Here is a 26,423-nt window from a genome sequence, read left to right on the forward strand (position 1 = left end):
TTTAATCCTACATTTTCCCTCCACTTCTTTCTTTTGCCTTTTTCCTAATTTGAATGCCAAGAAAATTGTGCAGGCATTTCTATGGAATCCTTCGGCCATTGTTGTGACCGAGGCCCAAGTAGGTATTATCAGACGCCATCACTTCTAAACAAACAGATTTTATTAGAACAGCTGAGAATTAACTCATTCTCAGCGTAGTGCAAACTAATTCAAAACAAATTCTTCATAACACAATTCTTCAGCCTTATCACCAACCTTGGTCTACTTTGGCAACCTGCCAAAGGCTTTTCTTGGCAAAAGTTCAGAAGCAGAAGAGGCCAACAAGAAATAAATGCAGCAAGACAAGAAACAAATCTATCAACGTTGTTTTCCGACAAAAAACCCAAGAGCCGTTGCTGGTCTTTTAAGCCTTATGGGAGGGGCCAATCATCTCTTGGCTTTACTCCTGAGTTGTCCTCTTTGCTTTAGCTGCTCTTGCCTTCTGGCAACTCTTCTCATATGTGCACTAGGAACAGGCTCCTCCTGTTCCTCTGCCTCTCTGTTGTCAGCCTCTGGAGGCTCCAGATTCTGCACATCACTCCCCGATGGCCCTGGCCCCATCTCTGCCTCCGACACAGAGCCCTCGTCTGGGCCTTCCCCAGACTCCAACACTTGTCCGTGTTCCTCCCCAGCCTCCTCACTGTCCGACTCCGCTGCCAGCTCCGCAGGCTGCTGGCGGACCACAACAGCCATTGGCTTGACAGACCAGTGTCTTTTATAGTATTTAAAAGGCTGATGATCCAATATTTGGAAATTTGATATTCTAAACTAGGATGCGTTTTGGATTACACCGTGTGAACCCAATGGTTTGTTTGTGGTTTATTCAAAACATTGTAGTTAAATGGTTTGGCACAAAGCAGGAATCAAGACTCGTTGCTGTCAGGTTTCGGTGTTATCTCAAATAAATTTCATTCCCAAACGTAAAGTCTTTGATGAATCTTTTCTTTTATTTAAGAATAAACGTCATTCCTTTTTTTTTTTTATTGAAAAAGTTTTTCAAATACAAATTTTTCTCCCTTTTCTCCCCCCTCCTCCCTAACCCCCCCTCGCCCTCCCCTCCCCCTGTGGCTTCTTCAGGGTACAACCCAAATTCATAACAGATTATATAATACTTTACCATCCCCTTGCTCCATTCCCCATATGCTGACCCTTTCTTTCTAATAATATTATTATATCCCCCTTATACTATACATTTTGGAATAACATTCTACTATAACATTATATAATAACTCCTAATTTAGCATAGTAATATTATTATATCCCCCAATTTAACAATTTCTACTCATGATCTACTCTTTTACTCCTCCCCCATACATATATCTCTTAAGTCAAATCTTTTTTTTGTATTAATATAACATTTCAAAGCAACTTTCCACTATAAAACTATATAATAAATCCTAATTTAACATTTATTCAACTCATAGTCTGCCCATTTCCTCCACCCCCATAGATATATCTCTTAACTCAAATCTTTAGAATAAACGTCATTCCTGAACTCATGTGCAGCCAGAACTGGCACCCCCTTCCAAACCCCTCCCTTTCCGCTCATTATTTCCCAGTGTCTCATTGGCCATCGTCCAGATCCATCTCTTCATCCCAGCTCTTTACAGTCACAAGAATTTCCCCCCTCCCTCCATCACCTAGGTGACTTTATCTACCAGGCTAAAGGAAACTAGGTGAAGGTTCATCCCAGCATTATAACAAGGCTTCTCTTTCTCTCATTCATGTCAGAGCTGGGGAAAACCATAAATTGGAACGCTGACAGTTGCTCAGTTCAATTCACTTCTTTATTTAAGTTCACTGTTTTTCAAGTGAAGTCCACACATCTTAAAGTTGCCAAGTTTGAAAAATACTGCTCTGATTGCTTTCCTTGGCTCCAATTTTCCTGGTTTTAAGCCAAGATAAAATAAATAAATATCATTTATATTAAATAATCCAATCCAATCCAAGTATTAGTTCTTATAATTTTTTGCATTTTTTTCATAAACTGAAAAATACCTTCTAATCCCCAAAGCTCTGATTTATGTCCAGTGAGGAGAAACTTCCCTCAGAAACAGAGATTAAAAAGAGCATAATAGAAATTTTTTTTCTTGAATTCATCCCATTTTTGAAGATACAAAATGAGTCCGCAGAGATTGAGAGCTAATTTAATCGTGCACAGTTCCGAAAAGCCTTGTTTTCTTTTAGCATGAGCTAAAATATGTATCTTAGGTTCTTCAGCTCAGTGCAAACTGAGTGCAAATTGCAAATTGCAATAATTTGCAATTCAGTGCAATGGGATTCAAATTCAGTGCAAATTGCAATAAAAGACAAATTACGTTTTTGTCTTTTATTTTTCATACTTTTATTTTCCCCAGCCTGCGACTCTTAAGCCCACTCTGTGCCAAATCCAGCTTCAAAAGAGAAACATTTCTTGAGCTAGCTTCACAAAAAGAAAAGAAGGTCCATGCACCATTTCCTAATTTTTGATCACTTCTTTAGCTGAGGTAAAAAATGTCAAGATGGCGGCTTTGATCACTTTGTGGCCGCCATCTTGATTTTTTTTTTTTAAAAAAAAAAATCTTGCAGATGCCTCAGTTGTCAGATGATGAAATTTTTCAACCAAAAATATACTGCAAGTGAAATACAAACACACACATTTAAAATCGTGTCAGATTTGTGCCTGAGATTTTATATTGGTTGAAAAATGCAAGCACTATACTTTGAACAAAATCAGATACCGATTTGGATGTTAGATTTCTACAAGGGCAAAGCTTTTTTTGTGTGTCAGATGTGTTGGTTGTGTAAGTCAGCCAGTTTGGTAAATCTATCGTTTGAGTGTGTGACAACCAAAGGATTTGAGTTTATTCAGCAATCAGGTTAAATGTATTTTGAGGACATACTGTGTGAATAAAAGTCAGACAGAGAATAGCAGAATGACATTTATTGAAATATTGAAGAAATATTCTCTTTAACTATAGTAGACTATATACATAAATGCCCACAGAGGACTCAATGGGAGGTATGGTGTGTTATGGTGCCACGGGCTCCATTCTTCGACTTACATACAAAATTGCAACGCTACTAAAAAATGATAAAGCTTGGACTGCAACATTACAACACACACAGAACATAATCAGGAATGGAAGCCTATAATGGTATTAACGGGCATGACATATAGGTAGTCCGTGACTTACAACCATTCATTTAGTTACAATGGCACTGAAAAAAACAGACTTATGATCAATGTTTTACACTTACAACCATTGTACATCCCCATGATTAAAATTCAGATAAACAGTAACAAAGTTGGAAGGGACCTTGGAGGTCATCTAGTCCAACCCCCTGCTCACACAGGAGACCTGTACTAGGGATTCGAACCGCCGAACTGCCGACCTTTCTGATCGACAAGCTCAGTGTCTTAGCTACTGGGCCACCAACTAATTTCTTTTCAAGTTAAAACGGCTCTGAAAGCAGGGATAATTTTCAGATTCAAGACTGCTGCAGCAACTCGCGTGATCAAAATTAGGTTGCTCGACAACTGACTCAAATTTATGACGGGTGCAGTGTCCCAAGGTCATATGATCCTGGTTTGCAACCTTCTGATAAGCAAAGTCAAGGAGGAAGCCAGATTCGAAATCCGTGTTACTAACTTAACAGCTGCAGTGAATTCACTTAAGCACTGTGCAAGAAAGGTCGTAAAATGAAGTAAATCTCATTTTTAATGGTCTTGCTTTTGCAACGGAAATGTTGGACTCAGTTGTGGTTATAAGTCAAGGACCATCTGCATTGGTGTAACAAGCATAAAATATTCAGGAATGAAGGGTGCCTGTATCACATTGTCCTGGCTTGTCTGATTTGGAAGAATGAACATCTTCTATGGTCAGAGATGTCAAAATCAAAAGAAAATCACAGACATTTCAACTCATTGCATCCCTCTTGTACTTGTTTTAATGAATTCCTATGGGAAGTGCTTGGGCTTAACTTCTAAACCCCAGCAGCTTGATAAGAATAACGCTGTTGGCTTCCAACGTGGATGTCAACGATTATGAATCCTTCAGAAACTGATTACGTGTCTTTAGGAAGTGAATCATTTATGAAGCAGCTTCTCTAAAACTCAGCTTGAACTTCATTGGTTGGCATTTTTTTCTTCCATAATTGCCTGTAAAGAAAGCATAGGAAGTATGACCTAAGCATACTGATTATTCCACTACAATGTCCTACCTGCCAATGACTACTTCAGCTTCAACCACAACAATACACAAGCGCACAATAGATACAAACTTAAAATGAACCGATCCAAACTCGATTGCAGAAAATATGACTTCAGTAATAGAGTGGTCAATGCCTGGAATGCACTACCTGACTCTGTGGTCTCATCCCAAAACCCCCAAAACTTTAACCTAAAACTGTCTACTGTTGACCTCACCCCATTCCTAAGAGGTCTGTAAGGGGCGTGCATAAGAGCACCAGAAATCCTTCCGTCCCTGTCCTAATGTTCCCTTTAATTGTATTCATTTTATGTATTCAGTTCATGCTTATACTTATATATATTATCTAATTTGTACTCGACAAAATAAATAAATAAATAAATAAAATAGAAACTTGATTAGATTTTCTCAACCTACAAAAGATTGCATTGAAAGTTGATGATGTTCTTCTAAAATCCTTCGGCTTTGTGTTCTGACTGATAGAATAACAGAGTTGGAAGGGACCTTGGAGGTCTTCTAGTCCAACCCCCTGCTTAATCAGAGACCCTATACAATTTCAGAAAAATAATTGTCCACCCTCTTTTTAATAACCTCCAGTGTTGAAGCACCCACAACTTCTGGAGGTTAATTGTCTTTACTATCAGGAAATGTCTGTTTAATTCTAGGTTACATCTCTCCTTGATTAGTTTCCATTCATTGCTTCTTGTCCCGCCTTGAGGTGCTTTGGAGAATAGGTTGACACCGTATTCTTTACTTTGTGGCAGCCCCACAAATATTGGAAGACTGCTATCATGTCATCCCCAGCCCTTCTTTTCATTAAACTAGACATACCCAGTTCCTATATACTGTTCTTCCTATGGCTTAGCTTGATGATAGCTTAAGCATATAATATGACGAAGAATATAAAATAAGGGAATCCTTCAAAATAGGGAAAGTCCCCTTTAAATCCTAGAGAAAGCAACACCAAAAGTGTTAACTTCTAGGGGAAAGGAATCCCATTCCTAAGAAAAGGTCTCAAGGGTTGTTTTGAAGATCAAGTCTATCAGGAATTAATCCAATTATGTAGAATAACGGGCCACCCAAAGTTAGAACTGATTAAAGTTCTGGCTGGATGGTGGAGGATAGGTTCTGAAAAGGATTATGGTGGTGGGATGGAAGGAATCTATTTCTTTGTAGTTGTCTGGTCTTCATCGTCTGATGGAGCTTCTTGGATGAGAAGCGAGACTTCTTCCTCAAGGAAAAAACAGTTGCCTTTTGAAAAAGCACCTTTCAAACAACTATGACCTGAATGACCAAGAATCTCCATAGACGTCTGGCGAAGAGATAAGATTCATAATGTTTCAAGGACCTCCTATGAGTAATTTTGTACTAAATATGACCAACATGATCAACTAAGGGTGAACCCTAACCTTGTGAAGGAAATCACAGAGACTGACATGTGGTAAAGAATGAAGAAAGGTTAGTGTATCTGAGCCATTTTTTACAAATTGGCTCAGATTTTTATTTTTATAAAAATCTGAGCCAATTTTTACTCAGGATGCTCGATTCCCAAGCGTGAGGGAATTTGCACAGGGATAAACAGTTGAAAAAAGATTTCTTTCCTCATTCCAGCTTGATTTATTGGTCCTTAGAAAAACACTAACACAGCCAAAGGTTCATCAAAATGATCACTGCTTTGCTTACCTGTTTAATTCTCCTGCCTTGGTCCCCATTCAAGTTCAGACAGCGTCTTCGGTTGTTTCTAAGGAACACTCTGCATATATACAAATTAGAGACCAAATTAGACAAAAGGATTGTTTGATGTTATTAACATTCATCATTAATTGACTATCAGTGCAACTGTTTTGAAGCCCATTCACCTGCCTTTCAACACCGTTCGAATCTCTAGTATAGGTCTCCTGTGTGAGAAGGGGGTTGGACTAGATGACCTCCAAGGTCCCTTCCAACTTGTTACTGTTACCTCTCCAGATTGTCAAACTCAACATACCCACAACTGTTGACCTCAAACGAGGAAGACCTAAGGCGTAACTGGGGAAACCATATGCAAGATTTCCATAATAACCCTCTGGGGGGGGGGGAAACTTTGGAATTTCTAAAAATCCCAGCTAGACATCCTGGCTACTAGGACACGTAAAGGAGCTAAGATCATCTTGTTCCCATCCTGATTTCAGGATGTGATCAATAAAAAAATTTGAAAAATTCCAGGAGATCCCAACAGGAGTCCTTGGAAGGATTTATTCTAACTGAGATATGGATGTGTGCTTCACACCATGAATTTACAATTAGACATTTGATTGTTGGCAACAAGCACTTTCTTATTTCTGAAGTTTACTTTTGTCTGTGCCAGCTGTTGTGTGAACTAATTATTTTATGGTCTGCCGTGGTTTTATGGTCATACCGTGTATTGTATGAACAGAACAAAATAAACAGCTGTGTGACCATTGAAAGCAAGGAAATGAATTTTAGTTGCTTTCAAGTTTTGTTTTTGAATCAGGTGGTTTGACTTATGATCCCTTTATTTATCTGTCAGAGGATAGGAAACCGGTTCTCTTTTGACGCAGGGATCATGCTGCAGATTTAGGAGGCAGTGTTGTAAAACTGTTGTTTGCCTGCAAGAGCATTGATCCTGTGTGTGCGTATGTATGTGTGTATGTGTGGGGGCTTTCCTATCTGTCTCACAGACTGCGAGTTAAGTGGGAGACAAGGAACGACAGGACAAAGTACTAAGAATCTATGCAGGGCAGAAAACTGGGGCTGGGGGCTATGAATCCCAAACTATTCTGAGACTACCCACCTTCCACCCTCCACTCAGCAGCTCTGAGGCCGCACCATTTGGGGACAGAAAAAGGCACTCTACTGTATGCATAGGACAACTTTTGAAGAAAGAGAGAGAGAAAGAGAGAGAGAGAGGGAGAGAAGGAGAGACAGAGACACACAGAGAGAATCCTATATATACTGCTCAAAAAAATAAAGGGAACACAAGCAGAAGACATCCGAGATCTGAATGAATGAAACAGCTTTATTAAATACTTTGTTCGTTACATACAGTAGTTTATACACTGCTCAAACAACTAAAGGGAACACAAAACTACTGTATGTAACGAACAAAGTATTTAATAAGGCTATTTCATTCGTTCAGATCTCGGATGTCTTCTGCTTGTGTTCCCTTTATTTTTTTGAGCAGTGTACTTTTGCAGATACATACAAACAGTGGCATTAAGGTTTGCTTTAACATGGGGGATATGGAATATGGAAAATAGACTAGGTTCAAAGTCCCATAGCTTTGCTGGTTTTTCAAGATACATACCGGTAGGCACCCACAAACGGAATTTTTAAAAGGATAAAAAGATACATTTTTTAAAAAAAAGAAAAGAAGATGTACGGAAAAGAAAGAAAAGAAATAAGTAACTGAAAAAAGTGCAAATAAGGAAGGGAAAGGCAAAAGGAAAAGGAAAGGGAAAGAGAAAGAGAAGGTTATAAGGTAGTTTCCAACCTTTTTAACAGCAGTTACATTTATTTACATCTTAGTCTCTCTCTCAAAGGTTACAACACAGTTTCCTTCTTTCCATAGTCTACACTTTCTAATCCTCAAACCCCTAGACTGCAAGTTAATTGTTCCTCTTTGTTTCAGCAAAAAACAAAAAACAAAAAAACCCCAAAACATTCCTGTGGTCACATGATCAAAATCCCAGCATTTGGCAACTGGCATGTACTTATGACAGCTGCAATGTCCCGGGGTCACATGATCCCCTTTTTTTGCGACCGTCTGACAAGCAAAGTCCATAGGCATTCTCTTTTACAAGGGTGTTGCTAACTTGAACAATTGCAGGGATTCACTTAACAACTGTGGCAAAAAGGGTCATAAAGGGGGAGAAGTAAGAACCATCTTGCTGAGCAATGGAAATTTTGGGCTCGTTCGTGGTCGTAAATCGAGGACTACCTAGAAAGCAATTCAATAGCTTCAACAGGAGAAGGCAGCAGGATTCGGCTCAGCTACTTACAGCAGTTCCTCATGTCCACAGCTGGTGGTTGACTTGTGGTACTCGACTTTCACCACACGTTCCATGTTCACAGACAACATTCCTGATCTTTTGCATAAACAGCGCTCCCGGCTAGAGGTGGGCAATCCTGCAAGGGATCATTTAGAAAAAGTAAGTTCTTCACCCCTCAGTCACAATCATCTAAGGCAGAGGCCCCCAACCTTTTGGGTACCCCTGGGTCCAGTTCTGTGGAGAGAGATTTTTCCGCAGACCGGAGTATTGGAAGAAAAATCCAGTCTGGTTCCAAGCTGGGAGAAAGATGCTGGAAATCAAATGCAGACCACATGGAAAAGGAGGTCCCTGTTTATTTGGTTTCCAGATACTTCAGTGACAGCAGAATGTTTTTGGGGTGGCTGACAAAATTGCTGAGTGAATGGATGGATTTTCGTAGGGTTCTGGGGTTTGGTGATTGAGACGCTCCAGGGGGTTTGTGCAATGCAGTGAGCCTTGTGTCTTTTGCTATTCTAATGGTGATGGGTTAATCTTATTACATCCTAAAGGTCATGCCCTTAGAATTTGGGTGGGGGGATGTAAATTCTTAATCCCATCAACTGGAGCTGCGGCTGAAGGTGTTTGTTTATGAATAGACTGGCCCAATCTTTCTGAATGGATATAAAATCTGCATTCTGAAAGACTTGAAGCTTCTGCTTGAAGCGATGGGGCTGCTTTCTGCCTTTGTTAAGATTTTTCTCTATTTCTCCTTTGGGGAAATATAATATTCTGCCTCTTTAATATCCGTCAAAATATTTCATTCTCTAGGCGGGGTTTCTTCTAACATGGGGTTATGGAATATGGAAAATAGGCTAAGTTAAAGTCCCATACCTTTGCTGCTTTTTCAAGACACATAGGCACAACACATCCAGAATTTTTAAAAGGATAGAAAAAGACATTCTTTAAAAAAGAAAAGGCAGGGAAAGAAAGAAAAGAAATAAGTAACTGAAAAAAAGTGAAAGTAAGGAATGAATGGGGTGATATGATAACAGTCTTCCAGTATTTAACAGGCCAAAGAAGAGGGGGTCAACCTATTCTCCAAAGCACCTCAAGGTCGAACAAGAAGCAACGGATGGAAACTAATCAAGGAGAAAAGCAACCATTTAAGGAGAAATTTCCTGACAGTTAGAACAATTAATCAGTGGAACAACTTGCCTCCAGAAGTTGTGAATGCTCCAACATTGGAAGTTTTTAAAGAAGAGACTGGATAACAATTTGTCTGAAATGGTGTAGGGCAGTAATGGCTACCTTTTTGCTATTGTGTGCCAGGAGTCGGGGAAGCACGGGGGGGGGGAGGTTGCGTGCCCATACCCATAATTTTATGCATCCAGTCCCCCATGCATGTGTGTGCAACCCCCCCCACTTCCCGCGCTCCTGGCACGCGATGGTCTGGTGGGCCCATTTTTCTCTCTCCCCAGGCTCCAGAGCCTTTCTAGGAGTCTGGGGAGGGCAAAAACGGCCCACTGGCCAACTTCCGGTGGGCCCAGAAGGCCTGAAAACCAGTGCACACATGCGTGCTGGAGCTGAGCTCGCGTGCCCACTGATATGGTTATGTGTGCCACCTGTGGCATGCATGACATAGGTTCACCATCACAGGTATAGGGTTTCCTTCCTGAGCATGATGTTGGATGAGAAGACCTCCAAGACCCCTTCCAGTTCTGTTGTTCTGTACTGTGATGAGTGGACTTCAACTCCCAAATTCCTCATCTGAATACCGCAGAGGTTGAAAAACACTGGTGTAATGTATGGGAAGGTTTTCTTGCCAGCCACACAAATAAATTTTTGGTTGGCTATGTGGGGTTGGTGTATGTGCTCATTCAAAGCGTATTCTCCGTTTTACTCCATTGCAATTGCTTCCTCTCTTTTTTTCTAAGACGTGTAAGGTGACGCATATGCTTGCTCCCACTCTCACAATCATCACTGGCTCCCGGGGGTCTTCCGGGTGCGCTTCAAGGTTTTGGTTACCACCTTTAGAGCGCTCCATGGCTTAGGGCCTGGTTATTTACGGGACTGCCTGCTGCCACAAACGGCCTCCCACCGGCCGGTACGCTCTCACAGAGAGGGACTCCTCCGGGTGCCGTCGGCCAAACAATGTCAGCTGGTGGCCCCCGGGGGAGAGCCTTCTCTGTGGGGGCACCTACCATCTGGAACGAGCTCCCCCCGGAGATACGGAGGATCCCGGATCTGCGCATGTTTCGTCGTGCTCTCAAAACATTTTTATTTCAGCAGGCTGGCCTGGCCTAACTCTCCCTTTTAAATTTTTAAATCGTTTTAATCTGTTTTATAAATTGGGTGTTTTAAATTTGTTTTCGGCCAAAATATTTAATAATTTTAATGGATTTTTATCTGGAACAAGCTCCCCCCGGAGATACGGATGATCCTGGATCTACGCACCTTCCGCCGCTCTCTCAAGACCTTTTTATTTCACCAGGCTGGTCTGGCCTAACCTTTCCCATTCTCTTTTTAATGTAAATTTTAATTTGGGGTTTTAAATTTGTCTTGGGCTAAATTGATTTAATTCGATTTTACTTCTGGTCTTAAATTTTTGTATTCTATGTGTTTTATCCTGTGCCTGTTCACCGCCCTGAGTCCTTCGGGAGTAGGGCGGTATACAAATTAAATAAAATGAAAAATGAAAAAATGAAAATCCTGTGATTATACTAAGAGAAGTAAGGCAGAACTGGAACTCACAGCCTCCTGGTAGCTAGCCTGGTGTCTTAACCACGGCACCAAACTGGCACTCAGACAAAGGGATGAGGGATGTTGGAAATCTAGCTTGACTCTGCACTAACCTTTTCCAGCCTGGTGCTTTCCAATCTGTTGGATTATAACCTCCATGCTCCGTCACCCCAGCCACCATAGTTATGGTGAATAAATATGCTTCAAATTATTGTCCAACATATCTGGAAGATTTGGATCTTCTCTACTATTTCATTTAATCTTTTTTTCCCTTCAGTTTTCCCCCTCTCTTAAGGAGATTCATCTAGTGGGGCCAAGAAGAAGGGCCTTCTTTGGGGTGGCTCCTTCTTTGGAAAAATCATCCATATGGAAATAAGATTGGCCTCAATTTAGAGAGAAGAGAGGAGAGGAGAGGAGAGGAGAGGAGAGGAGGGAGTCAAGCTATTCTCAAAAGCACCTGAGGGCAGGACAAGAAGCAATGGGTGGAAACTAATCAAGGAGAGAAGCAACTTAGAACTAAGGAGAAATTTCCTGACAGAACAATGAATCAGTGGAACAACTTGCCTCCAGAAGTTGTGAATGCTCCATCACTGGAAGTTTTTAAGAAGATGTTGGATAACCATTTGTCTGAAGTCGTGTAGGGTTTCCTGCCTAAGCAGGGGGTTGGACTAGAAGACCTTCAAGGTCCCTTCCAAGTTTGTTATTCTAATTCTATATTGTAGGAGAGGAGAGAACAGGAGAAAGAGGGGGGAGAGGGAGGGAAGGAGGGAGGAAGGGAGAGAGAGAGAGAGAGAGAGAGAGAGAGAGAGAGAGAGAGAGAGAGAGAGAGAGAGAGAGAGAGAAAGACAGACAGAAAAAGAAAGAAAGAAAGAAAGAAAGAAAGAAAGAAAGAAAGAAAGAGAGAGAGAGAGAGAGAGAAAGAAAGAAAGAAGGAAGGAAGGAAGGAAGGAAGGAAGGAAGGAAAGAAGGAAAGAAGGAAAGAAGGAAAGAAAGAAAGAAGGAAAGAAAGATAAAGATGATAGGCAAAATTATCTTGCTTGATTAGGGAAAAATCAAACCAGGAACCTTGAAATTGAGAATTTCTCAGACAGAGGCGACAAATAAATCACACAGATTCCATTTCATGCATGTTTTCACCCATTAAGACATTCCTCTAGTCTAGTGGACTCCACAGCTGCCTTCTCTTGACCCTGTTCCCATAAAGCAAATCTTATTTTCCCAACCCAGATCCTTTTAATTCTGTTTCCCCCCACTTCGAAGCCAGAAACAGACGTTCCAGAGGACTAGGAATAGAGGAAGGAGTCCCCGAATAACAAGAATAACAAGAGTTCGGAAGGCACCTTGGAGGTCTTCTAGTCCAACCCCTTAGGAGACCCTTTCAGGGCAAAGGGCTGTCGCCTGTCTTCTTGAAAAAAAACCTCTAATGTTGGAGCAACCACAACTTCTGGAAGCAAATCAGTCCCACAGATTAAATGTTCTCGCTGTCAGGAAATTTCTCCTTATTTCTAGGTTACAAAAAGGTTACACCAGGATATGAAAGGAAGTTGCACGAAGGACGAAGGAGCGAGAAGTAGAAGAAACAGGAAAGTGGGGTCTTGAAAATCTGGGGATGGGTGAGCTTGGAAATGCCTCCCTTCTAGAACCAAAAAAGATAACCAGTTCATTATTTTACCTTGTATGAGAGCCCCGCAGCAAACCAGAAGAACAAGGACGGTGAAGAAAGCTTGTTGGGTCATCTCTGCTTTGTGTCCCCTTTCCTGCTTGTGATCCAGACAGAGAAGAGATGTTCTTACCCCGGTGAACAACTAATTTATTGCCTGAATTCACCCACTGATAGTCTTCAGGGAATTCCCATCCTACTCACTTTCACTTCCCAATTCATTTTTTTTACCTTAGCAAACAAATCATTTTGTGGGTCCTGACCCAAGCACACACCCACACTTAATTGTGTACTGCAATTTCTGTTTTCCAAAAACAAACAAACATACAAACACAAACTGCGCTTCGCTTTTCGTTCTACTCTTTCCCTCCACTTCTTCCTTTTCCCCCCCGTTTTTTTTCTTATTTCTTTTGTCGCCAAGAAAGCTGTGTGCAGGGATTTCTACGGTATCGTAGAATCGACAATCGGCCCGAGAGAGAGAGAGCAGCAATCTTTCCTATTCATTTAAATTGCGGATGATCGCAATGTTTGGAATTTTGATATTCTAAGATAGGATGCGGTTTGGATTAGGGCCGTGCGAACTCGGTGGTTTGTGTTTTATTCAAAACATTGTCGCTAAAAAAAACCACGGTCTGGCACAAAGTATGAATCAAGACTGTTGGCTCAGTTTAATTCACCTGTTTATTCTCATTCCGGTGAAGTCTACACAATTTAAAGCTGTTACGTTTTTTAAAAAAATACTGGTCCAATTGCTCTCATTGGCTCCAATTTTTTTTTTTTAATTTGATTTATATGCCGCCCTTCTCCGGAGACTCAGGGCGGCTTACAATGCGTTAAGCAATAGCCTTCATCCTTTTGTATATTTACACAAAGTCAGTTTATTGCCCCCACAATCTGGGTCCTCATTTTACCTACCGTAGAAAGGATGGAAGGCTGAGTCAACCTTGAGCCTGGTGAGATTTGAACTTGCAGTAATTGTAGGCAGCTGATGTTAATAACAGTGCTTTAGTCTGCTGTGCCACCAATTTTCCTGGTTTTCAGCCAAGAGAAATAAATAAATATTGATATTAAATAATAAAAGAAAAGAATTAGTTTTTATAATTTTAAGTATTTTTTTTTCATACACTGAAAAATACAGGTAGTCCGTGAATTCGTACAGTGACTGTTTAAAGTTACAACAGCATTATACAAAGTGGCTTATGAGTGTTTTTCACACTTACGACCGTCATCCCCACAGTCACGTGATCAAAATTCAAATGCTTGACAAAGGATTCATACTTATGACGGTTGCCGGGTCCCGGAATCATGTGATCCACCTTTTGTGACCTTCTGACAAACAAAGTCAATGGGGAAGCCAGATTCACTTAACAACCATATTACTAACTTAACAACTGCATTGATTCACTTAACAACGGTGGCAAGAAAGTTAGAACAAAACTCACTTAACAACTGTCTCATTTGGCCACATAAAATTTGGACTTTATTGTTATTGTAAGTCAGGGACGCCCTGTAGTTGAAATAGTTGAGTCCTTCCTTCTCATTAGGTGGCCAAAGTATTTGAGTTTCACCTTCAGGATCTGGCCTTCTAAAGAGCAGTCAGGGTTGATCTCCTCTAGGACTGACCGGTTGGATCGCCTTGCAGTCCAAGGGACTCGCAGGAGTCTTCTCCAGCACCAGAGTTCAAAAAAAAGTAGCATAGGCCTATACAATTTGGGTTTCTGCCACAAAGACGAGGGAGTCAAGCTATTCTCCAAAGCACCAGAAGGCAAGACAAGATGCAATGGGTGGAAACTAATGAAGGAGAGAAGCAATTTAGGAGAAATTTCCTGACAGCTAGAACAATTCGTCAGTGGAACAACTTGCCTGCAGAAGTTGTGGATGCTCCAACACTGGAAGTTTTTAAGAAGAGATTCGACAACCATTTGTCTGAACTGGTGTAGGGTTTCCTGCCTAAGCAGGGGGTTGGACTAGAAGACCTCCCAGGTCCCTTCCAACTCTGTTATTCTATTCTATTCTATTCTATTCTATTCTAGTCTAGTCTAGTCTAGTCTAGTCTAGTCTAGTCTAGTCTAGTCTAATCTAGTTTGGTCTACCTTGAAGTGTCCCTTGAGCCAGCAAACCACTGAAGCGGCACAATGTTTTCAAGAACCGCTAAGGCCACACATCATTAATGTAGGTAGTCCTCACCAGTTCGTTTAGTGACCGTTCGAAGGCACTGAAAAAAGTTACTTAGGACCGTTTTTCACACTTACGACAGCATCCCCCATGGTCAGGTGATCAAAATTCAGACGCTTGGGAATTGACTCACATTGATGACGATTGTAGTGTCCCAGGGTCATGTGATTCCCTTTTGCGGCCTTCTGACAAGCAAAGCCATTGGGAAAACCGGACTCGCTTAACAACCGTGTTAGTAATTTAACAACTGCAACGCTCCACTTAACAACAGTAGCAAGAAAGTTCTTAACATGGAGCAAAATTCACTGAACCAATGTTCCACTTAGCGACAAAAATTTGGGGCTCGGTTGTGGTCGTAAGTCAAGGACTACCTGTATACAGTTGGTCTTCCTCAGTTCCTGGAGGTACAACTTCAGCATTTGGGGAGGAAGGACAAGGGGGAGCTACAATTTTTAATGACAGCCAGTCGATTTGTAAGCACAACTTCCAACTTGTATAAAATCTGACTTAAAGGCAGAGTTAGGAATTTGTTCTTAACCCAGGAAGTGCCTATAAATAAAATTATTATCTTGAAATGCGGTTGTGTGTATAATGTGGAAACCTTGGGGAAAACCTTCCTTTGTCCTTTGCCAAATCTCTCTCTCTCTCTCTCTCTCTCTCTCTCTCTCTCTCCCAGGTTAAATATTTATTTTTCTAAAGCTCAGAAATGGACACCACACCGTCATAAGCCTTTCATCTGTTTAACAAGGAAGGCAAATCGCCTCTACAGGTAGTCCTCGACTTACGACCACAATGGAGCCCCCCAAATTTCTGTTGCTAAGTAAGGCATTCGCTGAGGGAGTTTTGCCTCATTTTACGACCTTCCTTGCCACAGTTGTTAAGTGAATCACTGCAGATGTTAAGTCAGTAACACGGTTAAGTGAAATCTGGCTTCCCCGTTGACTCTGATGGTCAGAAAGTTCGCTAAAGGGGATCACATGACCCCGGGGACACTGCAATGGTCATAAATCTGAGTCAGTGGCCAAGTATCTAAATTTTGACCATGTGACCATGGGGAGGCTGCCACGGTGAAAAATAGTCGTAAATCACTTTTTTCAGTGCTGTTGTAACTTCAAATGGTCACTAAACAAACTGTCGTAAGTGGAGGACTACCTGTACAGGCAGTCCTCGACTTACAACCACACTCGAGCCCAAAATTTTTGTTCCTAACATTTGTAAAATGAATTTTGCTTCATTTTACGACCTTCCTTGCCATTGTTTTTAAGACAATCACTGCCCTTGTTAAATTAGCAACACGGTTGTTAAGTAGATTTCTCCACTGACTTTGCTCGTCAGAAGGGGATCACATAATCCCGGAACACTACAACGGTCATAAATGTGAAGCAGTTCCCAAGTATTGGAATTTTGATCACCTGACCATGAGGGATGCTGTCGTAAGAACGAAAAACGGCCATAAGTCACTTTTTTCAGTGCCGTTTCAGCTTCAAATGGTCACTAAAAGAACTGTTGTAAATCGAGAACTACCTGTACTCAATTTTATCTGTAAAATGTCCCTTTAATCCAAGAGCCTGCCTAATTTGATTGACAGTAGTGTTTTTCCTCCTTGATGGCTGCAGCATCTGGGGCTTATGTGCACATGTGAATAGTTCCTAGGATGTTAGAGGCAAGACTTTTATTCTTCCCTTCAAGTATCCTGTGCTTGAATAAATAATATTTAGATACAGATAGGATTGGAGCTCAGATGTGTGTCTGAAAGAATTTGCATCCTTTTATTCAAAACCCAGGTGGGACTGAGAAAGTATAATTTAAATTCTCCAGAGCAAGGCTTCCCCAGTAAATATAAAATTTATTATGGTTCCTAGTCTGTCTGTCTGCCGGGGGAGAATGTAGATATTCTGCACTGGATTTATTTTCCCCTCTAGACAAGCAGAAAGGAAGGCAGGAAATATAGAATTTAATAAACCTAGGGCCAGTCACCAAAAAAAAGGAGCAGCTGTGCAATCATGCGATTACATAAAGAGGGAAAGTTTGAACGAGAAAGTCCCTTTCAAAAGTCTATCGATATAGGCAATTTAGTGATATACAGTAAAAAGAGTTTATTGGTAGGAATCAAGAAGACAGTAATGTCCCATAATTCCAAATAATAATCTAGCTAATCCACTTGTTTATTGCCTGCCTGAGATACACTAAGTAGAGGTAGTTTTCAAGTTATGGCCACAATCGAGCCCAACATTTACGTTGCTAAGTGAAACATTGGTTAAGTGAAACGTTAGCTCCATTTTACGACTTTTCTTGCCACTGTTGTTAAGTGAATCATTGCAGCTGTTAAGTTAGTAACATGGTTGTTACGTGAATCTGAGTTTCCCCATTGATATTGTTTGTCAGAAGGTCGCAAAAGGGGATCACATGACCCCGGGACACTTTACCCGTCATAAATACATGCCGGTGTAGGACATGAGCAGACTGAGTCCGAGGGAGGGGTCAAACTCATCATAAATCAAATCTCTGCGTGCCTGCAAAAGATCTAAACCCACCTTGAATGCCTTCTTATCTCCCGCTCATTTCCCTTATCTGTTAGTCGGCCAGATTCTTGTAGAGCACTTAAGCTTGCAATATATCTTTATACTCATTTGAATTGCCTAAATCTCCCAATTTCCCAGCGCATCACAGCCAGTGGCCAAAAACATCCAAATTTTGATCACGTCACCATGGGGCCTCTGCAACGGTCATAAGTGTGCAAAATGGGCAGTGCTGTTGTAACTTCAGACGGTCCCTAAATGAAGTGTTGTAAGTCAAGGACTAGTGAAAGCCAATTACTTCAGGGAAATCGACTGTTTCTTTGCCCACTTAAAGGGAAAGATCCTGTCAGAGCTCTTTGACGTAGGCCAACTAAGGAAACCGATACCACAAGAAATTTTGCCCAGACTTGCCTGGAGTTGAGCAACATCCGAATTGAAATAAATAAAATACCAGACTCCTACTACATTGGCATAGCCTCTAATGCAGATAATCTTCCCTTTGTGACCACAAGCAGAACCAGAATTTCTACTGCTAAACCAGACCGTTGTAAAGGGAGTTTCAATCTTACAACCTTTTCCCTCGCCGTTGTTAAGTAAACCATGGCAAACTGTTAAATCAATCAACTGTGGGAAGCCGCCACGCCCCCCCACCCCCCCCGAAGAATGAAATATTTTGGGGGATATTAAAAGAGGCAGAATATTATATTTCCCCAAAGGAGCAATGGAGAAACATGGTCTTAGAGGCAGAAAGCAGCCCCCCAGTCTTTCTTAATAGCCCACAGCAGATGCCAGCGCTTAAGGAGATAACGAGCGTATTTTTTATTTATTTATTTATTTATATGCCGCCCTTCTCCGGAGACTCAGGGCGGCTTACAATGCATTAAGCAATAGCCTTCATACTTTTGTATATTTATACAAAGTCAGCTTATTGCCCTCACAAACTGGGTCCTCAATTTACCTACCTTAGAAAGGATGGAACTCTGAGTCAACCTTGAGCCTGGGGAGATTCAAATTTGCAGTAATTGCAGGCAGCTGAATGTTAATAACAGGCTATTAGTCTGCTGCGCCACCAGGCTCTATTGAAAGAGGAGGCCCGCTATCTAAATGGCTCCATTCATAAGCAAAGCAAATACTGCCTGGCAGAAATCCATTCAAGACAGGATATTTCAAAACAGCAATTTTGACAGCTAAGAAAAGCAAAGTGATAGGATTAGAGCAAGCAGCCCCTCACCCCGAAAAAAAAATCTAACACAGGACATAAGCCATTCGCCACAATAAGAATTACCCACCACCATTTAGCAAAAGACACAAGCTCCTTCATTGCGCAAGACTCCACCCCCCACCCCGAACAGTTCAAACTTCAAAGTCACAGAAAACCTATAAAGATCCATCCACTCATTCAACCAGAACTACATGCTTCATGATTCAGCTTCATCAATAAACCAATTTTGGTGTCACTATACTACTTAAAAGAAGTTGAGACTTGGGGAAGAAGTTCCAGAGAAGAGCAACTAAGATGATTAAAGGTCTGGAGAGACTAAACCATATGAAGAACGGCTGCAGGTTTTGGGGTCTGGCTAGTGAGGTCTAAAGAAAAGAAGAATTAGGGGTGACATGACAGCAGTGTTTCAATATCTGAGGGGCTTCCACGAAGAAGAGGGAGTCAAGCTGTTCTCCAAAGCAGCTCAGGAAAGGACAAGAAGCAACGGATGGAAACTAATCAAGGAGAGAAGCAACCTGGAATTAAGGAGAAACTTCCTAACAGTGTGGACAATTAACCAGTGGAACAGCTTGCCACCAGAAATCGTGGGCACTCCATCACTGGAGGTTTTTAAGAAGAGACTGGACAGTCACTTGTCTGAGATGGTATAAGTTCTCCTGCTTGAGAAGAGGGCTGGACTAGAAGATCTCCAAGGTCCCTTTCACCTCGATTCTATTCCATTCCATTCCATTCTATTGAGAGCCAATGTGCTGTAGTGGTTAAGGCATCCGGCTGGAAAGAAGATTGTGAGCTCCGGTTTGTCGTAGGCATGAAGCCAGCTTGGTGACCTTGGGCCAGTCACTTCCTCTCAACCCTAGGAAAGAGACCGTGGCAAACCACTTCTGAAAAAAATGGCAGGAAGTCCGCAGAGATCTGTCTGGGCCGTTTCCAAAAATCAGACATGATTGAACAGAAAGGGGGAAAAAAGAAGTAAGATAAATTGTTTGACTAATTCTTTTCTGCTGGGAATAGTGAAGATGGCCATTTTCCAGGGAATTTGTTGTGAATAACCAGCTAACATTCGCTGTCCTGGTCTTCCCTGCCAATCTAAATGCCAGGTAGAATTTAAATGTATGTCTCAGGAGTGGGTGTTAGCACAGGGGTGAAATCCAGCAGGTTCTGACAGGTTCTGGAGAACCGGTAGCGGAAATTTTGAGTAGTTCGGAGAACCAGCAAATACCACCTCTGGCTGGCCTCAGAGTGGGGTGGGAATGGAGATTTTGCAATATCCTTCCCCCAGGAGTGGGGAGGGAATGGGGATTTTGCAGTATCCTTCCCCTGCCACGCCCACCAAGCCACTCCCACCAAGCCACGCCACGCCCACCACGCCACGCCCACAGAACCGGTAGTAAAAAAAAATTTGGATTTCACCACTGTGTTAGCATGTACGTTCAGAAGATTTCCCAGGGCTCTTCTCCTAGATAGAAATTAAAAATAATAGCTGGGCTATCAACATAACAATTTTAAATTGGGTTTTAAATTCCTGGGGTTTTAAATTGAGCCAAATTCATTTAATAATTTTAAACTATTTTAATTGATGCTGTCTTGTGTTTTTAATAGGCTGTACACCGTCCTGAGTCCTTCGGGAGAAGGGCGGTATAGAAATAAAATTATTTATTTATTTATTTGTTTGTTTGTTTGTTCTTTGAAAAAAAGAAAAAAAGCAACTTTTGGGGAAATAGAGCAAGATCTTTCTGTGCCTGAACTGACAAAGCCGGCGGATATTCCACCTTCCCAACAGCTGGCATTTCCAATAAATTGGGGTGTTACAAAATACAGATGGTCCTTCCATCAATTCATTTAGCGACCGTTCAAAGATACAATGGCATTTTTCACACGGCCTTTGCAACATTCCCGCGGTCACGTGATCAAAACGGCTTGGCAACGGCCTGGGATTTATAACGGTTGCAATGTCCAGGTGTGTGTGTCATGTGATTGCCTTTTGTGACCTTCTGACAAGAGACTACGTCACAGAATAACAGAGTTGGGAGGGACTTTGTAGGTCTCCTAATAAGCCAACCCCTTCCTCAAGCAGGAGACCCAAGGATCTCCAACCTTGGCTACATTAAGATTTGTGGACTTCAACTCCCAGAATTCTGGGAATTGAAGTCCACAAGTCTTAAAGTCGCCAAGGCTGGAGATCCTTGGGATAGGCCAGGGTCTCCTGTTTGAGCAGGGGGTTGGATTAGAAGACTTCTAATGGCCTTCCAATTCTGTTATTCTATTATGTAGTCCCTTGTTCTTGTAGCATAATATCCTGTGACTAATGGTTTCGCCTTTTCTCCTTTCCACTTGCCTCCTTTGGGAGAGAAATCAATTTTAGAGTGGAGTGGAGTGGAGTGGAGTGGAGTGGAGTGGAGTGGAGTGGAGTAGGGTAGGGTAGAGTAGAGTAGAGTAGAATAGAATAGAATAGAATAGAATAGAATAGAATAGAATAGAATAGAATAGAATAGAATAGAATAGAAAATATGGAGTGGAGTGGAGTGGAGTGGAGTGGATGGAGTGGAGTGGAGTGGAGTAGAATAGAATAGAATAGAATAGAATAGAATAGAATAGAATAGAATAGAATAGAAGAATAGAAAATATGGAGTGGAGTGGAGTGGAGTGGAGTGGAGTAGCGTAGAATAGAGTAGAATAGAGTAGAATAGAGTAGAATAGAGTAGAATAGAGAGTAGATTAGATTAAGTAGAATAGAGTAGAGTAGAGTAGAGTAGAGTAGAGTAGAATAGAATAGAATAGAATAGAATAGAATAGAATAGAATAGAATAGAATAGAATAGAATAGAATAGAATAGAATAGAATAGAAAATATGGAGTGGAGTGGAGTGGAGTGGAGTGGAGTAGAGGAGAGGAGAGGAGAGGAGAGGAGAGGAGAGGAGAGGAGAGGAGAGGAGAGGAGAGGAGAGTAGAATTTTTTTTGGGCTAAGTGTGATTGGAGACACAAGGAATTTGTCTTTGATGCATATGCTCTCAGTGTACATAAAAAGACAAGATACATTTGTCAAATACCATAAGGTACAACACTTAATGATAGTCATAGAGTACAAATAAGCAATCAAATCATACTAGGAAACAATCAATATAAATCGTAAGGATACAAGCAACAAAGTTACAGTCATGCAGTCATAAATGGGAGGAGATGGGTGATAGGAACGATGAGATGATTAATAATAATAGTAATGCGGACTTAGCAGAGCTGGGTTCTACTTACCTTTACTACCGGTTTGCAACGGGACCGCACGCATGCGCAGATCGTCAATTATGATGTCCGGGCGGGTGGGCAGAGCCTCCTGCCACTTTTACTACCGGTTCTGAAGAACTGGAGAGAACTGGGAGCAACCCACCACTGGGACTTAGCGAATAATAATAAGAGCTGTGGTGGTGCAGCAGACTAAAGTGCTTTTAAGTAGCACCAGCTGCCTGCAATTAGTGCGAGTTCAAATCTCACCAGGCTCAAGGTTGACTCAGCCTTCCATCCTTTCGAGGTAGGTAAAATGAGGACCCGGATTGTGGGGGCAATAAGCTGACTTTGTATAAAAAAGAACACCGCTTGGGGGGGCCGAAAGCCCTACTAAGCAGGTATATACAAAAGTATGAAGGCTATTGCTTAACGCATTGTAAGCCGCCCTGAGTCTCCGGAAAAGGGCGGCATATAAATCGAACCAATAAATAAATAAATAAATAAATAAATAAATAAATAAATAAATAAATAAATAAATAAATAGTTTGACAGTGCTGAAGGAATTATTTCTTTAGCAGAGTGATGGCGTTCGGGAAAAAACTGTCCTTGTGTCTAATTGTTCTGGTGTGCAGTGCTCTATAGCGTCGTTTTGAGGATAGGAGTTGAAACAATTTATGTCCAGGATGTGAGCGGTCTGTAGATATTTTCACAGCCCTCTTTTTGACAATTTCACAACATTATAAAGTGCCTGGTTCCCCTTCCCTCTCCTTCATTTCCATTTTCCACAGTCTAGAACATTAGAGGCCAGTTCTCGATTTTCTGCTGTGTGACACCCTCCATGTCTGAATCCTTCTCTTTTCAAGGTGGCCCTTGACCAGCTATTTCAATCTTTCTTCATTGATCCCCTGATCATCTCCACTGCCTTTCCAGGTTACCTGAATCCTTCCTAATGAGCATCTCCCAATCAGCTTAGTATGTCATCAGTTGAATGTCATCTTTGCTTCCTTTGGATGGCCTCCAAGGCTGAGACATCACGAAAGCAGATGTTACAGCAAACCAGAAACTGATCGAAAGTAACTACAGGGAAGGAACAGTCATAGGAAAGCACGCCCACACAACAATCCCACGATGACAAAATGCTCACTCTCAAAATTTGGAAAGAAGGAAAAGAAGGAAGAACATCATAGAAATATCATTCCTCCTACTCCTACTCCTACTCCTACTCCTACTCCTACTCCTACTCCTACTCCTACTCCTACTCCTACTTCTCCTCCTCCTCATGTACAGATACTTATTTGTCACAAATTAGTATTTGGAGGGGACAGACAAATAACTCAAAGCAGGGAACATATGCAACAGATCTTCCTCCTCCTATTTTCCCTGGGGATTTGGACTGAGAGAGAGGACACCCAGCTGGCTTTCATGCCAAAGGCAGGACTAGAACTCACAGGCTCCTGGTGATTGGCCAAAGTCACCTAATTGGCTTTCATGCCTAAGGCAGGACTAGAACTCACAGGCTCCTGGTGATTGCCCCAAAATCACCCAGCTGGCTTTCATGCGTAAGGCAGGACTAGAACTCACAGGCTCCTGGTGATTGCCCCAAAATCACCCAGCTGGCTTTCATGCGTAAGGCAGGACTAGAACTCACAGGCTCCTGGTGATTGGCCCAAAATCACCCAGCCAGCTTTCATGCCTAAGGCAGGACTAGAACTCACAGGCTTCTGGTGATTAGCCAAAGTCACCTAATTGGCTTTCATGCCTAAGGCAGGGCTAGAACTCACAGGCTCCTGGTGATTAGCCAAAATCACCAAATTGGCTTTCATGCCTAAGGCAGGGCTAGAACTCACAGGCTCCTGGTGATTGGCCCAAAATCACCCAGCCAGCTTTCATGCCTAAGGCAGGACTAGAACTCACAGGCTCCTAGTGATTGGCCCAAAGTCAACCAATTGGCTTTCATGCGTAAGGCAGGACTAGAACTCACAGGCTCCTGGTGATTGGCCCAAAATCACCCAGCCAACTTTCATGCCTAAGGCAGGACTGGAACTCACAAGTTCCTGGTGGTTGGTCCAAAGCCACCCAATTGGGTTTCATACCTAAGCCAGTACTAGAACTTACTGTCTCCCAGTTTTTAGCCTGGTGCCTAGAAATAACCACTAGACTAAACTGGCTGTTATTGAACAGCTCCAGATAGTCTCTACGATAAAAATGGTGCTAGGAGAAGAGGAGAAACACTCCTTCAAACAAAGAAGAGCTAAAGAAGACTTGACAATCTTGTTATCTGAAGGACCACCTGCTCCTTCAGTCTTCCACCTGTCCCGTCCGTTGGGGACTGCTATCTGATATGCTTCAGAAGGAGCTTTCTCCGTACGTAACCATCCCACCCTTTGGAATGCTCTTCCGCAGAGATTCAATCAGCTCCATCTCATCTGAATTTTGGGAAAGCTGTTAGAATCTCCTTGTTCCATCTGGCACATAAAGAGGAGCTTTAATTGATGGTTGTGAACAGATTGGGTTTGTCATTTTTGTCCGTTGGTTCTTTTATCTATTTTTGCAGGGTGTTTCCACACCCTAACTCTAACCCTAACCTTTTTTAAACTTTGATTTTAATCATGATGTGACTGTTAGAGGTATTGAGGATCCAGAGGCCAGCAAATAAATAGATAAACAAACAAACAAACAAACATCCTGACAGAATATTTTTATTTAATTTATATTCCACCTATTTTTGTAAACAACTCAAGGCAGTCGACATATCCAAAATGCTTTCCTCCTCCTATTTTCCCCACAACAACAAACCTGTGAGGTGAGACTGAGTGAGACAAACTAGTCCAAAGTCACCCAGCCAGGTTTCATACCTAAGGTGGGACTAGAACTCACCGTCTCCTGGTGATTGGCTGAAAGTCACCCAGCCGGCTTTCATGCCTAAAGTGAGACTAGAACTCACAGTCTCCTGAGAATTGGCCCAACATCATCCAGCTGGCTTTCATGGCTAAGACTAGAACTCACAGTCTCCTGGTGATTGGTCCAGTCACCCAATCATCTTTTGTGCCTAAGACAAGACTAGAACTCACCATCTCCTGGTTTCTAGCCTGGTGCCTTAACCCCTTGACCAAAACGGCTCTTGCCAAGGAGACTATATGGATGTAGACATGGAATTACTAGGTGCTGAGTTATACCTAGCAGGCCATGTTTACATTCAATGCATTTTTCCTCAACTTTCCATAAACAACATCAAGGGTACAGCATGTGGCTCCTTGAACGGGGTCTGTCATATAATCCCTAAAGTTAAACAGAAATCTTTAGCATGTGGAAAATTGTGTGTATGTATGTATGTCTTGTGTGGTGTATGTTGTCCCTCAATGCCTGCTGAGCACTGCTGTTTTGAAAGAGGAAGGAAGTCATTTAAAACATGGTTTTTGATTTTTCCCATGTGGGTAATTCTATGAAGAAAGAGAGAGGAGGAGGAGGAGGAGGAGGAGGAGACAGGGAGTTCTGCGAAGAAAGTTTTGGAGAATCAGTCAACATGGGACTTGAATCTTGGAAATGAAACAAAAAGTACTTTTCCCCCTGGGAGGGTTGAAATGAGGAATAACTGTAGGAACCTATGGTCTTTATGAAAAACCCCAGTTGTTTACCCATTTTTCTTGCTTACAAATCACACGTTGCTAACTGGAGAGAAGAGGATTACATAAGGTCAGAATAATTTAGAGCTTCGGAAGGAAATTCTTCTTGTTTTACTGAAGTTTCTGGTTCTGGGGGTAGGAGTGGGGGAATTACATCTGGTCCAGATTTCAACATCTCACAGCTGCTTTGGGATAGGATCGCTAGGAATGCAACTTTATTTTAGAGAAATAAAGTAAGTTAATTTGCAAATGTAAGTAGGTTGTATAACACAATTGAGTAGATTTCTACTCCTTGGACCCGTTTGCATGCCAAGCCTTGCCAAATGCTATGTAGGAAACATTTTGGGGGTCCACAGACATGACCTTCTCAAAATATCTCTAGGCCACAAGCACTGTGGTCTTTGTGGTTAAACATGGACTTTAATATAATAAGACTTAGGCTGGGGATTTTCCCGAAACCAGCCACCCAGTTCTGCTAAATGGAAGCATTATTACAAATTGAAACTCTGGGTTTTTCCATAAGGTTTTACTAACTCCTTTCGGGCATGGTGGTAGATGTTCTGATGTTCTCCATAGTCAATTCACCCCAAAAATGATAGAGAATGAGCCGTGTTGTGATTATGGAATTATATAGGCCCAGATTAAAAGTTGTTCATTCAAATACTGGGTGTTAGAAAAGAACTGTCAATTCTTCTAACAATAAAAGGTAAAGGTAAAGGTTCCCCTCACATATATGTGCTAGTCGATCCCAACTCTAGGGGGCGGTGCTCATCTCCATTTCAAAGCCGAAGAGAAGATGCCCGAAGACATCTCCGTGGTCATGTGGCCAGCATGACTCAACGCCAAAGGCGCACAGAACGCTGTTCCCTTCCCACCAAAGGTGGTCCCTATTTTTCTACTTGCATTTTTTTACCTGCTTTCGAACTGCTAGGTTGGCAGAAGCTGGGACAATAACGGGAGCTCACCCCATTACGCGGCCCTAGGGATTTGAACCGCTGAACTGCCGACCTTTCGATCGACAATAAAATATTATTCTATTCTATTCTATAATATAATATATAAGAGA

General features: G+C 41.8%; 1 protein-coding gene across 1 annotated transcript; it reads right to left on the minus strand.

The window, feature by feature from the left end:
* Positions 1 to 4,048: 4,048 nt before the first annotated feature.
* Positions 4,049 to 13,634, minus strand: LOC139320475 (C-X-C motif chemokine 11-like). Its single transcript, XM_070948818.1, has 5 exons — positions 13,515 to 13,634; positions 12,612 to 12,696; positions 8,231 to 8,357; positions 5,913 to 5,982; positions 4,049 to 4,180 (listed from the first exon to the last, which is right to left on the minus strand). The coding sequence occupies exons 2-5, from the start codon at positions 12,673 to 12,675 to the stop codon at positions 4,148 to 4,150; spliced, it is 294 nt and encodes a 97-aa protein (XP_070804919.1). The 5' UTR covers positions 12,676 to 12,696; positions 13,515 to 13,634; the 3' UTR covers positions 4,049 to 4,147.
* Positions 13,635 to 26,423: the final 12,789 nt, after the last annotated feature.

This window comes from Pituophis catenifer, unplaced genomic scaffold (genome assembly GCF_029215685.1).
Source record: "Pituophis catenifer annectens isolate HBS135680 unplaced genomic scaffold, rPitCat1.0.hap2 SCAF_8, whole genome shotgun sequence".
Lineage (NCBI taxonomy): Eukaryota > Metazoa > Chordata > Lepidosauria > Squamata > Colubridae > Pituophis > Pituophis catenifer.

Excerpts from the sequence above, each read along its gene's own strand:
- LOC139320475 (XM_070948818.1), bottom strand. The coding sequence starts at position 12,675 with ATGACCCAACAAGCTTTCTTCACCGTCCTTGTTCTTCTGGTTTGCTGC. Across the intron at positions 8,358-12,611 it reads CTGCGGGGCTCTCATACAAG|GATTGCCCACCTCTAGCCGG; the intron begins GTAAAATAATGA and ends GATCCCTTGCAG. Across the intron at positions 5,983-8,230 it reads TGTGGACATGAGGAACTGCT|AGTGTTCCTTAGAAACAACC; the intron begins GTAAGTAGCTGA and ends GTATATATGCAG.